The sequence below is a fragment of the Bactrocera oleae genome, chromosome 3 (assembly GCF_042242935.1).
Source record: "Bactrocera oleae isolate idBacOlea1 chromosome 3, idBacOlea1, whole genome shotgun sequence".
NCBI classification, from domain to species: Eukaryota; Metazoa; Arthropoda; class Insecta; order Diptera; family Tephritidae; genus Bactrocera; species Bactrocera oleae.
The window spans coordinates 85,247,084-85,264,805 of NC_091537.1; the positions used below are offsets into that span (position 1 = coordinate 85,247,084).

Below are 17,722 nucleotides of genomic sequence, written 5' to 3' on the forward strand. Positions count from 1 at the left end.
GCCAACAAAGCCAATGCTACCATGCGCGCTTGGACGTTGTTTGCATAAACTGTGTCGCGCCAGCGTTTTGCCAAGAACCGTACGTGGCGGAATTATTGTATTTTACATATCTACTATTTACATACGTACATACATATATATATATATATATATATATATACATGCATCGCGTACAACGGTTACAGGCATAGCCATATGCATTACATACATACATACGTACACATCACATGCTCGCCGTGTGCTCGTGTAATTGTTGCTTTGGAACGCGGTTCTGGCCGTGATTTGGTGGCACTGCGTCGGCAATGTACTACTGACACTGCCATTACCGCTGCCGCACCCTAAATGCAGACTACTAAAAAGCAATGAGCAATATGCCACACAGTGATTGCAAATCGTTTGTCGGAAACTAAAAAAAAAAAAACAAAAAAAAAAAACCACGAAACTTAAACAAAAGTAACATTAAAAAAATTAAAAAAAAAAGTCGAAAAAATAAAGAGGAAATCTTAACACACCTTTAGCGGTTATTTTGTTCATGAGCTGCGCGTTTCTGAGTCATTACTGCAATGAGCGCTTGTAATTGTGGAAGAATGGCAATTAAGTGCACCCAAAATAATAAATGTGTACTGAATACATATAAAAATATAAAATGAAAATGATTAAAAACTTATTGAATTACATTAAAAACAAAATATTAATTTTCATACAATAATTTATACAAAAATATGTAAATATAAAATAATATAGAAACAAACACTAAATGATAAAAAAATAATAATAATAAATAAGTCAAATTTAGGCATATTTTTGACGATGGATTACCGAAAAACTACACATGAAATTTCCACAAATTACTATTTTTTATTTTATTAACCAATTATCCCAATTTATATCCCTTAAATTTTAAATTAATTTAATTATTCAATTTTTTATTTTACAAAACGCGCCTGTAATGCGGCTTGAATGCACCACTGCCGGTGCGGCGTAGTCGACTTCTTGGCAATAGATTTCAGCTTCAGACATGAAAATTTTTTATTTTTTTGTTTTAAATTCATGTTTATGACCACAGTTATGTTTAGACACAAACTTTTATGTATTATATATGAATATTTAAAACGCTGAGAAAATAGCAGCGATTTAAAAAAAAAACGAATGCATTTTTCACCATGTTTTTTCAAGCTAAAAAAGACTGCAAAAAAATAAAGAAAAAAATGTCCAAAAAACGCATGTCTAGGCATAACGAGATGCTTTGTGAACAATAAAAATTTACAGATTTTGAATATCTTTTATAATTTTGTTAGAATCGTGCCAAAACGTAAATAAACACTACTTTTGGGAAAACGTATTTAAACCTTGCACTGAGCGACGTAAATAGTCAGCGCGAGGCCGGGTTTGCGGCTTGATATCTCGTAAACCAATATGCTTTCAAACAAATCCTTTATGGGGCATGTTTTTAGTTAAATTTACAAGTGAAATATGCGAAAAATCAATTTTTTCAAACCGCGAAGGTAGACAACTTCTTAAAACAAAAAATAATAACAATCTGTCAAATGTAAGTCGAAATAATTACAGTAATAATTATTAAAATGCTTAGAAACAAACAGAACAGATATATTAAGTATATAAATAATTTAATGAACAGACTAAACTTTGAAGATATAATAAATAATTAGAGATAACTACTAAATGTAGTTTTTAACAAAATAAAATAAAACCAAAACATAATTAAAAGTGAAAATAAAGACTAAAACTCTAATAGACGGAGAAAATTTTAAATCAATTTTAACAATAAAATAATAAGATAGTGAAAAATAATTTTAAAATCATATAAATAATAAAAAAAATAGAGACGGGGAAACAAAAATAGCTTGACTGAATTTATAACAAATATAATTTAAAATATAATATATAATTATAACTAATTAATAAATATATTTAAACAAAAAAAAATCAAAAATATATACAATTGTGAATAATTAAAATTAGTGAGTAATATACATGATTAAAGAAGATAAAAATCAATTAATGAATGCTGGGAGAAGGAGTGAAGGACGTAAAAACTCGTAGGAGTGAAGAAAAAATTGTTTTCACTTATAACTGAACCGGCTGGTTAGCTGCTTATGAAAGATTTTTATTTCCCTATATGAAATAAATACTAATGAAAAAAGAGAAAAATTGCAAAAGTACAAATAAGTAGCGGAAAATTTGAATTGAAATTAGTAAATTATGAACACAAAAAATTAAAATTAAATTTAAATAAAAATTAAAACAAATATATTAATAAAATAAAAATTCATTAAAATAATGTTAAGAAAACTTTAAAATCTCGTACCAGCTCATATAAAGATAAATACGAAAAACTAACAATACTAATACATGCAAAGTAGATAAAAAGTGTTAAAATAGAAAATAAAATATGTAATGGGTGTAGTTAATTTAAAAGGTAAATTGTCAGGAACTAAGCAAATAGTAATAAAAAAGATTAGTTCATAAACAGAAATAAGTGAATAACTTAAATAAAAAAGCCTAAAAGTTTACAAATAAGAAAAAATGTAAAACGTAATGAAAATTGATGGGTAACGGTAATTTAAAACGTAAATTGTCGTGAATGCTAATAATAAAAATAATTAATAAAATATAAACAGCATTAAGTCCCAAATACCAGATTGAAAAATTTAAAATTAATTTTAAATGTGAAAAATCGGATCAAAAATAAAAAATTAAAATTTTAATTCTAAATAAAATGAAATAAAACAGTTAATCACAAAATTATAATAAAAATTTAAAAAATTATGTTTTTGAATTTTTAACTTAAAATGTTCACTTGTGTCCTTCGTGTTCTACCATTTTGGTTATCTTTTTAGAAAGAAAGCTTTTTTTAATAAAACATCAACACAGTTTAGCACTTTTTGGTCTTATTTAAGTAATCTTAATTATAGTTTTTCAGTTAGAAATGTGTGAATCCTTCTTTTTTTATCCCTTTTCATTTCAGCTTTTAATATGAAAAATAATGTTTTTATTTGTAACCCCAATTTTTGAATTAAATAATATTAATCAATTCTGATTTTGAAATAAAAATTAAATTTACAGTTTTTAATTCCGATTTTTGGATTCAAAGCTAAATATAGAGGAAAGCATTTAAAAAAAATCAATTACTTAAATTGAAACAACTTAAGCCGCATTAAGTTATTACTTGAATTAATACATATGTAATACATAGTTACATAAAAATTCAGATATGCTTACTTAACTTAATTTAATCATGTATATTAATCAATTTAAAAAATTAAAAACTAATTGTTTCTTTAAAAAAAATTGAAAGTAAATTAATTAATTTAAAAAACTATAATTTATTAATTAAAACAAAATAAAATGATTATATTATAATATTATATATATTATATATTAAACGATATAATTAAAAAAAATTATAATTTATTAATTGAAACAAAATAAAATGATTAAGAAATGTACTTGCCTAATTTCGGTAAAAATTTATTAATTTAATAATTGAAAAAGAGATAAAAATTCAGCTATACACTTAAAAACTAACTTAATTTAATTACATTAATTAAATAAAAAGAAAAATATGAAATTTACTTCTTAATTTCAAAAAATTTAAATTTATTAACTTAAAAAAAGACAAGAAATGTTTTTGACTGATTTGAAGCTTGAAATTAATTTTTCTTTAACATAAAAATATGTTTTAATTAACATGAGGCCCTCTGTTCCACCTAGGAACTCTGGCCTAATAAATACCAAATATATAAATATTAATTAAATTAGTAACAAAAAATTAATTAAGAAAAAAAAAAATTCAAATTTTTTAATATTTCCAAAAATACATTTTCTCCAAATAAAAGTCGATTTTTGCTTTAGTGATATTTTTTGTGTAATTATGAGCAATAAAAATCAAACAATCAGCATTAATTATTATACGAGTCATTGGGTTAAATTACTCTGTGGCAGCTAAACTTCTACACAACTGTGCGTTTAGAGTATTTGTATTTGAGCGCCCTCGTCAGTTATGCAAAAGTGAAAGAATTGAGTAGGAAATGGTTTTTTTTTAAACATTATTTTCACTTCAAAGTAGCAACCAAAAGCAAGCAATAAATTGAATCAAATCAAAGACAAAACAAAAAACATTCTTTGCAATCATTGATGTGCCATTGTCGCTTGAATAACGAGGTGCGCACGTCAGTTGTCAAAAAACTATACAGCAAACAACAACAAACCTGGCAAAGGCAATAACATTTATGCGCGGTGTCGTCATCATAGACAAACAGACCAAATATAAACATTTAATTCGCGCTACTAAGTGAATACGTACAATAAACAGCAGTAAAAACAACAGTGAAAACAAGAAAAAAACAACACCGTAGGAATGTGGCGCAGCACACATGTTAACGTTGACATTACAAATAATGCTGGGAGTGGCGCTGCCGGCGCTGGTGGGGGCGGCATACAACGCAGCTCATCGACACATTTTCAAAAAAATCACCAGCAACAACAACAACAACAACAACAGCATCATGCACATCAGTTACATTACAATGATGGCACAACAGCAACAACAACAACCACACAAACAACACCTGTCGGAGTGACCTCAAAGCAAATGTCCCAATTGCAACGCGATCGTTTCTCCTCCTCACAGGCCATACTACAAGATGCCATAGCCGAATCGAAGATAAGTTTGCATGTGAATTATCGGCATAGCGGCATCAATGGCAACACTGCTAGCAACAATCACAACAACAATAATAGTGGTAACAATAAAACGGATCATCACAGCGGTGCCATATCGGCACAGCCACGCCCGCGTCCCGTCTCCATGTATGAGCAGTATCGTGCGCGGCCATATAGCGGCGCTTTGGACTCGCCATCACCATTAACGCCAGCGGCAGCGGCCGCTATAGCGCTCGGCCGCAGCGAGAGTTTTTATTTTGGTGAGAGCGCACAAAATGTGGCCGCTTTGCGGCAACAACATCAACAATTGCAATTTCAACACAACAGCAACACTAATAAGACATATCAACTGCAACAACAACAACAACAACAGCAGCAGCAACAACAACAGCAACGTTATGCTAAGCAAATGCAGGCGTCAAACGCTGTTGCCGCCGTAAACGTTGGAAAATCGCCAGCACGACGCGCAAATCTGCGCCAATCTCCTAGCGAACTGGTATGCCAGAAAGACTTGCTGCTGTTACCAATTTTATTTCGCCATTGATTTTTACATTTATTTTATTTCATGATTTTTTTCTTAATTTTTTTTTTCCTTTGCTGGTTTGGTGTTTATGACTGAAAAGTGTAGAAAATCAAAAACTCGTGTTGTGTCGGACACCTGTTTAAGGCAGCAGCACCAACAACAACGCGAATATTTGTGATTTGCGCATGCGCATTTCATGTACGCGTATGTAATGCGCTACCACTTCCTCACTCGCTTGCTTTTGGCGGTGCATGCGCCGTTTTGACCACTTCAAGTTGTGGCATGTGTGGCAACAAAAACAGCAAATAAATAAAATAAAAAGCCAACAGCAACAATTGTAGTTGCTGGCACAATTTTTCCGTACCATAAGCGTGTTGCTGCGGAAGTAATTATAGATATTTTGCACTGCCCATTGATTCTCTTGTTTGGCCAAGTCCAAAAACAGTTGCTTGTGCCACAAACTGTTCGTCTTAAAAATAGTTTTGCGATTTTGCGTTTTTCTCTTTTTGGCATACAATTATTTCCACATATATTGGTATTTCTACGTTTCTTATATAGCGTATTTTGCTGTTCGATATCGCTTTAACTAGTCTTAAAGCCAAAGCCTTGGCTAAAGCAGTGATAAATAGCTGTAAAATTTTTGGTATTTCTATTTACTTAATCTTAGATAACAAAATATGATGTATGAACTACTGATAGCGGTAAAAAATGTTGTTAAAAGCTGTTCATCTATACGACAGTGTACCTCCTTTGTTTTTTTATAGTTATGGAGTACAGCAGATTCTACCTTTTTAGGGTTTTCTTAATTCTTAATTAAATTATGTTGCTTTATTCGCCATAAAATTTGATCAATTTGAATATAAGTCTTCCGTTCGCCGCCTCTCGCCAAAATTGACAGGTGAAATTAACAACAAAGTAGTCCAGTCGAATTCAATATAAGAGAATATGTGGAGACTACATTGAAGTGAAAAAATTGCTGGCTTTATCTCTCTATTTTATTAAGGGGCGAAACCAGTTTAGAAGGCCGAAATTCGAGTGTTTTTTGTGACTTTTTTTTAACTAAGAACGAATATATGGAATTCGCTTAAACTTGCAGGGTAGTTTATTCCTATATTGAATGCATTCTTCGATGCCATTTCTGCAGGAAGTGGTGGAGTTAGAGGGTGGTGTCCATTGACGATAGCCATCAGAGTTGACTGCTGGCGGGACACCTGAAGATCATAGTTTTGTTCTGAAATTATTCATTATTTTTTCTTTCGTTAGTAACATATTTTCTAAGAATATGAACGAAAAGAGTTGAAAATTAAATGTTTTGGAGGTGTTTGAACAAAATGTTATGTTTTATATACTTTTTTTCACTTTTCTTACATAATATATATTATATATATTTTATATATTTAATAATATCATTCCAGAGTTTGGTTCATATTTTTCGGACTTAAATAAAGGATATTCACACAAATTTTCAGATCGATTCGTTAATAATTTTTCGCGCTAGGATTCCCGCAAGTTGAAAAAAAAATCGTTTCGAGAAAAACGCATTTGAAAAAAAAGTGCGCTTCGGCACTGAATCTAATTGGAATTCCGTTTTGAAATATTCTTGAATAGTTGTACTAACAATTGATGCAATATAAAAAGTCGACTTTTTTGAATCATCTAAACTGGTTTCCTCCCTTAATGTCAGTCTATTTGTTTGTTATAGTTTATAAAAGTGGCTTGTTCGATTCGTGACTTTTCAAGATCCTGCAAAACGCATATATGTAGCTATAAATAGAACAGATAAAATTATACACTAATACAACAATAACTATTATCTCTAGGAATTTTTTTTTTTGTTTTTTTACTAATTAGCTGAATTTTCTATTACTGCGAATGGATTCAAACGTCGAGATAAAAATTAACTTTTTTTTTAAAGTATTTTCTAAAACAGTCCTCTCTAGTCACCTACAAATGTAGTACGAACTTGGGAAGTTTAGCCGTCTTAAGGGGAGTTTTGGGAAAAATTTCTTACTGTACAATAAAAGTTATTAACAAATTTAAAAATAACTCCCATTGTGTCCTCGTAAATTATATACAGAAATAGTGTTTGAAAGGATCGGTGCAGTTGTTTTGATGTTATGAAGAGCACCGAATTTGATAACGTTAGTTGTGGGGAAAAGGTTACCAAGTGTCGAACACTAAAACTTCTGATATAAAACGTTTTTAAGACAGCTATAAAAATAACCTTAACTTTGTTTTTTTTTATTCTTTGAATAATACACAATATTCTTGAAATTTTATGCATTCCACTAAAAAAAAACAGAAGCAAAATAAAGAAGTAAGCAGCACTAAGTTCGGGTGTAACCGAACATTTCATACTCTTGCAACTTGCAGGAGTCAAAGCTGGGGAAATAAAATCAGTTGTTGGCGAAACTTTATATTAAGAAATGTAGCGAAAAGGTTCAACTTCATTGTTCGACGAAATGGTGAATGGATTACAATCAAACATGATATTAACCTATTTTGAAGGTTTTAGACTCTCTTAGTTTTATAACTTTATTTTACATCTCATTAGCTAAATTATACTAAAACCATTGGGGGCATAGAAATGGAAGGGTTGATTGCATTAATGTTTGTCATTGCTCAGGTACACTTGAAAACTTATTTTCAAGTAATTTTATAAATATATAAATATAAACATACTATATATGGACGGACGTTTCAAAATCGTGAATATCATCTTAATGGGGGCTAAGACAAGCTTTCTCAATTTCAATCAAATAACTAGCACACTGGCCGATATACACACATATGTGGTATAAAGTCAACTGGAAGTTCGAAAATCTTTATATTAGGTAAAAAGTCATCCATAGGCTTTGGGTCCACATTTCCGGTATCTGGCGGCTTGAACAGTTATGGTCCGATTTTGACAATTTTTAAGACCTGCGATGGCATACCTTAAAGGAAATATTCATGAAAATTTGTGTCCCGATATATTATATTAATTAGTGCTGAACTTGTATACTCAAAAGTGGAAAAATCAAATGGAATTTAAAGTTGTCTTATATAAGAAGTAGGCAAGGTTTCTGTCTGATTTCGCATTTTCGTACTGTAACAGAATATCGAAATAATTTTATGTACCAAATTTGGTCATCAAAATTTTTACTCAAGTTATCACTTGCACGGACGGACGGACGGACCTGATCATTTAAACGTACATTGTCCTATATCTAACTCGATTATTTTTAAGTGATACAAACAACCGTTAGGTGAACAAAAATATACTCTACTATATTGCTCGCTTCGTGGCATAGTCATTAATTGAGCCTCATAAATAAATAGTTTATAATGTATCGTAATTAAAAGATTTCGCCAAATTTAGAAATAATTAAGTTTTTATTATGGACCACCCTGTACTTTTGAATGATACGGTCATTCAAGTAAGTTCGGGTCACTTACATACTTGTATGTGGATCTCCCACATATTTTATTGAAGTGCAATAGGTTATTGGCGTGCAAACCTTCCTATATAACACATCAGCTGCTTGAAAACTGCAAGCTAGAGGTTTTATATTTTTTATGTATTTTAGAGATTCTGCAATTTTTTCTACATTAGTCAACTAAGATATGTACATTAGAATGCATATTTACATTAAAACACTTTTGAAACCCCGCGGCTTGTCATACTTTTTTGTTTTCAGCAAAGACTTAATGCTTGAAAATTTCTACTACTTTGAAAATCTCATTTAAAAATGGAAATTAATTAAACTAGCTGCGCCAGTATGCATGCTAACCATACACACATAGATATTAATGTGCTTTATGATTTTGTTTGTACCTATATGAGGGCAACTTTTTATACGTAGACACACAAAAGAGTCAATGCGTTGTACGTGCTTTGGAAAGAAATTATGAATTGCAAGCTCATCAACGCTGCCAACCACCGCATTACCAATGCCAACGACAATACAAATCACTGTCATTGCCATTGCTTTGCTTCGACATTACCTTAAATACACTTAAACATGTACCATATATATACGCACATTCTTCTGTGATTACGCATTCAACTAAAAAGAAAGCCATTTTCGGTACAACTTAAATGCTTTTAATCGCTTAAGAATACCATTTTCGAAACCGAGAAATAATATTTTGTTTGTCTGTTACTCGTAGTGGCAATTTATTAGCATTTTGTTTTAGTGATAATGAATAGTGGAAACTAAATAAAATATTTAAAAATTAATTTAAAAAAATTTTTTATTTAGTAATATTAAAGTTTAATTTCGCTTTCAATTTTATTATTGATTTCTTTTATATGCAAGTGTTAGCCTGAATTTTTATTTATTTTAATAGTAATTAAATTTTGGGTTGCACCGAAGCCCTAATATCCTTTACAGGTGCATTTCTTAAAGCATAAAAGGGTATAAAAAGATCTTTACCTTGATTTTGATGGGTCAGTTTGTATGCCAGCTATATGCTATAGTGGTCGGTTCCAAACAATATGCTCGGAAATTGTGCCGCCACCATAAACCGTTAATCGATGCCGCATTTGTAAAGATATCTTGTCAAACAAAAAACTTGTTCATACAAAGGCTTGACAGTTTGTATGGTAGCTATATGCTATAACGGTCTGATCTGAACAATTCGTTCAGAGATTATAGCGTTGCTTCGCAGAATAATCCATGCCAAATTTTGTAAAGATATTTTATTATATAAAAAAGTTTTCTGTACAAGGACTTGATTTGTTTCGATCAGTTTGTATGGCAAATTCAAATAATTTCTTTAAAGATCACAGCGGTGACTTTCACAATAATCCATGCAAAATTTTGTGAAGAGATATTGTCAAATAAAAAGGTCAGGTACAGTAGCCTGATTTTGACGGTGTTTCGATATTGGCGGTTCTGACAAATAAGCAGTTTCTTGGGGAGAAAAAGTTGTGTGCGAAATTTCAGATCGAAAAACTTTGTGGCAAATTTAATATTCCCTGTAACAATTGAAAAAAAAGGAAATAACAAAGTGATCTCATAATAAAAGTGCGATAATTTGTTCTGCCTCATGTGTATATATGTTTGTATTTGCTGTTAGTCAGTTCGGTTGGCGGTAGTTAAGCGCCCTGTAATAAAGTATATTGCTCAGCAAATTAAAAATTCTACAACAATAAAGGGGTTCTCTAGTGGTTTATCAATAAAATTTAAGTGCAAAAGTTACTCATTACTTCTTTCATTAGATCTAAAATAGAACTTTACCTCAACCATGACCATATTCTAACTATTGTATTTCCAGCCAAAAAAAAAAAAAAAATCGCACCATGTCATTTATACCGCACTGTGCTTTCCTAATGTCGCGGTCATTAATGATAACATTGTCGTATTTTTGTTTTTAATTGCACAACGGATCGACTGCTTGGCTACCAAACAGCTCAAGTATTTATCGGTTTGCTTTGTCTGAGATAAAATACCAGTGACATAATCAAAAGCTAATAAGTAAATACCTTTGCACATGTTTACAGATAAACACATGTATACACATACATAAAATCACATACTAAACGTGTGTTTGTATGTGTAACATATGTGCAAATATAACTGTTGTGTTTACTGAGTAATGAAATACAGTGCGTGTACTTAAGAAAATATAATTAATTTTTCGAGTGGAAATATGTAACAAAATTTTAATTAACTTCTTCTTGTATTTGTATTTGTAGAAAGTGGATCCTGAGCTAATTTTTACGAAGCAAGAAAGGATCGGGAAAGGTTCCTTCGGCGAGGTATTCAAAGGCATCGACAATCGAACGCAACAGGTTTGTTTTAATGATTTTTCACATTTACACATATTTTTAAAATTCTCATTTTTTATTTATTAGGTCGTGGCTATCAAGATAATTGATCTGGAAGAGGCAGAAGATGAGATCGAAGATATACAACAGGAAATTATGGTACTGTCACAATGTGACTCACCGTTCGTTACGAAGTACTATGGATCGTACCTTAAGGTAAGCATTTTGTGAAGAGTTTAGGTGTACTACAACGAACTGCCAGAGTTTATAATTATATCGAAGTTACACAAAACTATATTTAATGCTATTACGAAAACAGCAGACATCTTACGATTCATAGATTTTTTTCGGACTCATTCGAATTAGAATCTCTCTTTGCAAAGATCTAATATGTGGCAATTAGCTTTTATGACAATAACTCTGTATCAACTTATACATATACCATATTTTATATACAGAAAATATGAAGGAAATTATTGTTGAGGATATTTGAGATTGAATAAGGTTTAAATTAGCAAAGAGAAAATAACTATAATAATCCAAATTTCAAACCGAGTATCTGAACTCGTATTAAAAAGCTTTACTGAGTATATTCTGCCTACGAAAGCACCATATGACTGATTTTCTCGGATTCGTTACCTAATTTTTTTTTTAACTTGCTTTTTATACCAGATATTTTATCCCAAATTTATCGACCCACCAACGGGCATACCTTGTTTTCTCTTTGATTGAGTTCTATTTGGGTTTTATTCTACAAAACTTACACAACTTTTTTAATGCTCAAAAATCTGAAATACCTATCTTTAATAATATAAAGCCGAGTTGCCGCTCTCTGGTTATTCAAAAGCTTATCCGAGTGTCTTTTGCCTACTTTTCTTTGTTCGTAGTCCTGGCCTAATATTTAACATTTCTCTTTCACTTGCATTTTATACCAGATATTTTATAGAAAATCTACCTATCCACCAATGGAACTAAAACAAAAAACTGCTTATGAAAAGCTAAAAAGTCCGCTCTAGGGATAATGAAAAGATTATCCGAGTGTTTTATGTCTACTAATTCTGTCATGTAAATGATTTCCTTGAATTTTTGGCTGAATTAAATATTTCATTATACATATTTTAAACATTTCTGGTTTACATACACTTTATACCAAATATTATGATCCACCGACGAGCATACCCTTTACTTTCTCTCTCACTGAGCTCTATTTATTTATACTACTACAATAAAAACTACTTATTTAAGGCTAAAAAATCTCAAATGCCTTTCCTGAATAATATAAAACCGAGTTACCAATCTGGGGATTTTAGAAAGCATATGCAGAAAGCAGCTGAATGCCTGATGAAATTACGTATCAAATCACTTCCTGCTTTTAAAAGTAAATACATATTTTAATACATATTACCAATTTCTAGAGCACAATCACTTTATACCGTTTTTTTATACCAATTTATATTTGGTTAAATTCTGTTGGTGGAGTACACTTTTAAACCCACTAGCAAAAGTGCGATTTTATTATTTATGTCTTGTTATAAACAGGAAGTATTTATACCAGTAGCAGCTAAGTATTAAAAATACTTCAAAAGGGTTTCTTGTAGTTTTAAACCAAATGACGTAATACTTGTTTATTTTCAAAAATAAAAAGTGAGATATAAGGAGTGAATAACAGTGCTTGACCGGATAAAATCGGGGTCAATTCCGGTAACGTAGAACCGGCTGTTGTGTGTTCTTCATACTTTTAGGATCCCCTCTATAAGAATCTTGCATAATTTTTATTTAAGTTAAGTAAGTACAATAGAAGGAGGTCACCAATTTCAATTACAATTAGTCTAGGTTTTTATTTTTTAAAGTCCATTCTCAAAACAAAAATAATTTAAATTTTATTTGCAATTTCATTTCAGGGTACAAAGCTATGGATTATTATGGAGTATTTAGGCGGCGGTTCGGCGCTGGATCTAATGAAAGCTGGTTCTTTCGAGGAAATGCACATCGCAATAATATTGCGAGAAGTGCTCAAGGGTCTGGACTATCTGCATTCGGAACGTAAATTACATCGAGACATCAAAGCGGCCAATGTATTGCTAAGCGAAATGGGTGATGTAAAGTTGGCTGATTTCGGTGTTGCCGGCCAGTTAACGAACACAACGTCGAAACGTAATACATTCGTAGGTACGCCATTTTGGATGGCACCCGAAGTGATAAAGCAATCCATGTACGATTCCAAAGCGGACATTTGGTCGCTGGGCATTACGGCAATTGAATTGGCCAAGGGTGAACCGCCCAATTCGGAGCTGCATCCAATGAGAGTTTTATTTTTGATACCGAAAAATAATCCTCCACAACTAACGGGAAACTATACGAAATCGTTCAAAGATTTTGTGGAAGCGTGCCTTAATAAGGATCCTGAAAATGTGTGTATTCCAAAAATATATTTATTGTAGCTAAACTTCAATTTAAACTTTTACAGAGACCGACAGCCAAGGAACTATTGAAATATCCTTTTATCAAGAAAGCCAAGAAGAACTCGTACCTTATCGATTTAATTGATCGTTATAAAAAATGGAAGCTGCAGAAGGGTGATGAAAGCGAAACCGAATCGGAGAATTCAGATTCGTAAATATATGTTTATATTTTATATGCTTTAAATATTTTCTAAGTTGTTCGTATACTCTCATGCACAGTGACGAATCGAAACCTGGCGGCAATAATGACGAGCCATGGATAATGACCGTTAAAGGACTCAGCATCAATAATGCACCACGCGAATCGATTGCAAATAGCAGCTTTAAGGAGATGGAACACATGAAAATAGCACAGAAATTATCACAAAGCAGCGGAGCAACGCCGTTAGCAATTAATGCGGCCAACAAACACTATCCGGGTAGTGGCGCAACTTCGGTAGCGTTGTCACCATCCGCCACATCACAACAACAGCAATTGCACGACAACATGGCGGGCAGTCCGCCTGGCACAGCTACGCTATCATCGTCATCGTCCGCAGCTACGCAACGCGATACCAACTTAAATCACTACAAACAAGCAGCGGCCTCGGCTGGCGTTATACGTTCATCCAGCTCTAATATAACGCATCAACCACTCAGTCCAACACATAAGCAGTCGTCAGGTAGCCAAGAACTGCTATCTTCCTCGAGTGGCAACAATTCACCAAATGCTGATGGCATGAAGAAAATCAGCAGTAGCAGCAGCAGCAATGCGGTCTTCCAGGAGTCCAAATTGAACCTAAGGCAGAGCCGTTCCGCTTCACTAGATGACGAACACGAACAGCGACGCTCATCGGTAGGTCATATGAATTATATGAAATAAGCATTTGCAACAAACTCAAAAATCCACATCCATTCTTTGCAGCTCATCGAGCATGCCAAAAGTGAAGATCAACTGCGTGAAGAAGAGTCGCGTGCGCAGCGGCGTAGTATGCATGCCAGCGGCGTGTCATCCAACTCGTCGCCGATGCTTAGCTCCAGCTCGAGTGGTGGCAATTACAATGGCAATGCAGCATTGTCGAATAGCAGTACGCATGGTGAACGTTCATCGTATGGTGCGGCATTGGAGGTGTCTGCATCGGCGTCCGCCTCCGCCACAGCTGTGTCGTCCAATAATTCCAATCACAAATTGGGTGGCAATCGTGTGATGCAGACGAATAGCGCATGTCTGAATAATTTCCTCTTTCCAGTCCTTACGGATGTGAGTGATTTGATTTTTTCATAAATTAATGAGTATTTTTTTATACCTTGAAGCTCAATATACCCGGCGTCTGTCTATATATACGCGATCTAGTCTCTTAGTTTTTACGATACCGATCCCAAATTTTGCCCAAGTCCTTTTCTTCCCAACAAGCTGCTCATTTGTCGGAATCGCCGATATCGGATATATAGCATATAGCTGCCATACATACTTTTACATCATAATCAAATCCTTGTTTGAAAAACCTTTTTATTTGTCCAATGCAATGCATCTCTGAGCATACAACTATTGTTCTGGTCGGGCGAATATAGCATATAGCTGTCATACAAACTGACCGATAAAAATAAAGTTCTTGCATGGGAAACTCTTTATTTGACATGTTATCTTTATGAAATTTGGCATAAATTATTATCCATAGCAACGCTAAAAACTCAGAATAAATTGGTCAGATTGGACTACTATAGCATATAGTTGCCATACAAACTTATCGATCAAAATCTAGTGCTTGCATGGAAAACTTTTTTATTTGACAAGATATCTACACGAAACGTGGCATAGATTTTTAACCAAAGCAATGTTACAAGCTCCGAAGAAACTGTTTAGATCAGACAACTATAGCATATAGCTGTCATACAAACTGACCGATCAAAATCAAGATACAGATTTTTTTAAACACCTGTTTGCTATAAAAATTCATATGTGAAGGCTATTATAGCTCTGTTACAGCCGAATTTAACGTTCGTTCTTGTTTTTTTTTTTATTAAAATTTTATTGTATATTTTCGCAGATTCAACGAAAGTACGCCAATTCAAGCAAAAATTCAAACGTTACGGACATTGGTGACTTAAAGTCAGTATTGGAATTGGCCGAGCGTAGCAGTCCAGGTGTCAGTGATTTGTTCCTCAAAGAGATAATTCACAAATTAGTTCCAGGCTATTCAGAGACGCGTATTAACAATATAATGGACAGGGCTATCAGGTGAGTGGTTGCTCTGAAAATTTTTACCCAACTTTATTGAATTATTTATATTCTTTTTTTTCGCAGAAATAAGAAGTAAACGAACACAATGGTACATGGACTGATTTTAAATAAAAACAACAACAATAACAAAATATCTAAATGTTATGATATTTAAATAATAAATATACCAGATTGGAGCGTTGGAACATGTGCATATAGCAAATATTTTAGAAATTGCGACAAATGCGCAACTAAGCGATATAACTCTTTAAAAAGAAAAGAAAAAGTAACTCCATACCTAAATAAATTTAAATTTATATTTAAAAGAAATTTAACAAAAATTATGATAAAACCACAACAACAACAGTGTACTAAACCCGCAATATTGTTTGTTATGATAGTGTAATATTTATTGGATTCCAAATAAATCGTCGTCACACTGATGCGTGCCGCGATAAGCTGTTAGGTTCTCGTTTGAAGATTAATTAATTGTAGATAATTTGATGAAATCAACTATTGCATACGATGGTACATTAATTAGTGTGAATGTAAAATGCAAAATACATATTAAATTTAAACAATTCTTATATTAACAAACAAAAATGTAATTGACTTATTTGTGTAGTGTTTAGCTTAATCCAAGTCATATAGCGACGCGCCGACCTGTTTGCCACAAAACATGCGCTGCTGTGAGAGGTACGAATGTTTGCTGTTCCTCCAGCACAATCCCACACATTTCGGTTTTCTAATATATATATATTTCCCAAGTTATTTTTTGTTTGCAAAGGATTCAACTTAATGTTGCTAAACTCGTTTTACTTTTCCATAAATTTTAATTGGATTTTTTGATATTTCGCAATACATTTTTTTTATCTCCAAAGCAAATAAATCTACAACTTTCAAAATAGGATAATCTAATACAAAATTTCCGCTCTACAAAAAAGGTCTGAATACATTTTTTTTCATAAAAATACTCCTTTAAAAGTAATACGCAGTTAAATTTTTGCAACAAATGTACTGTAACATATACAAGTACTTGCAGTACACCATGCCGTATGAGTAACATAGAATGTATAAATCACTTGTAAGAATGCTCAGGTCATTTGTTGCATAACTTTTAAAGTGGTTTTATGAAAAAAAAAACATTAAAGCCTTTTTTGCAGAGCGGAAATTTTTTTATTTGACTAATACAATGACATTAAGGATGTGAAATATCAAAAAATCCCATGTTTAATTGAAAATAAAGAGCTTGTTTGCGTCGTTGCGACGCTTAGTTTTAGGGTAAAAACTGAAACTTCAGGGGTCGTTTGCAAAACACTAATCAACTTGGAAAATAACGGGCACCGTAATATATATGTAGTTAAAATTAAATTTAAAAAAGCATAACCACGTGGCAAATGTGAAATTGTATGAGTTCTTTTTTTTTATAATTTAGTAATTTTTTTTTGTTTTTGTATTAATTCACACTTAATATTAGTTCTAATTGTAAAAGTTATAAAAATAAAGTAACATACATATACATATATGGTATATGAAAAAGGAATGAAGAAAATAACTGAAAAATAATAATAATATAAAAACAGTCTATGCAAAAATATATAATAAACTATGTGGCAATGGAAAATTGAAACTAACAAGAATGCATACATACCTACATACAATATTAATACTAAAATAATAAAATGAAAAATAATAGTAATTAGCAATAAAACTTACAATACATACATACATACCTATTTGAAAAATCAGCAAAAACAAAATGAGAAAAAGGACAAGCAAGTAAATAACAGTAATGGCAAATAGTTTTAACAAAGCAGCAACAGTAAGAAGAACTCTATTGAAGTAATACAAATAAATAATCGGACAATATTATAAAGACTATCAATTTTTGTATTTTATTTAGCTCATTTCAATTTTTAAGTTTATGAAGAGTGGGAAAATTATAGTTGAAGTATTGAGAAAAAGGGGAGGCGTGAAGTTAGAAGCACGATGCAACAAGGTACGCATTAAAACAACTTTTTATTAGAACGAACTTTTAGTGTCCCAATTATATTGGATCTATAACTATATTCGTGCGGTTTGCCGAGAGTTGGCGC

At 32.0% G+C, this 17,722-nt stretch overlaps 1 protein-coding gene across 1 annotated transcript; it reads left to right on the plus strand.

Annotated features, from left to right (window-relative positions):
• Positions 1 to 4,083: 4,083 nt before the first annotated feature.
• Positions 4,084 to 17,511, plus strand: GckIII (Germinal centre kinase III). The gene is made up of 9 exons (XM_070107096.1): positions 4,084 to 5,182; positions 10,893 to 10,988; positions 11,052 to 11,180; positions 12,866 to 13,375; positions 13,432 to 13,577; positions 13,646 to 14,261; positions 14,331 to 14,666; positions 15,454 to 15,644; positions 15,711 to 17,511. The coding sequence occupies exons 1-9, from the start codon at positions 4,382 to 4,384 to the stop codon at positions 15,721 to 15,723; spliced, it is 2,838 nt and encodes a 945-aa protein (XP_069963197.1). The 5' UTR covers positions 4,084 to 4,381; the 3' UTR covers positions 15,724 to 17,511.
• The last annotated feature ends 211 nt before the right edge of the window (positions 17,512 to 17,722 follow it).

Excerpts from the sequence above, each read along its gene's own strand:
- GckIII (XM_070107096.1), top strand. The coding sequence starts at position 4,382 with ATGTGGCGCAGCACACATGTTAACGTTGACATTACAAATAATGCTGGG. Across the intron at positions 5,183-10,892 it reads GCCAATCTCCTAGCGAACTG|AAAGTGGATCCTGAGCTAAT; the intron begins GTATGCCAGAAA and ends TTGTATTTGTAG. Across the intron at positions 11,181-12,865 it reads ACTATGGATCGTACCTTAAG|GGTACAAAGCTATGGATTAT; the intron begins GTAAGCATTTTG and ends ATTTCATTTCAG.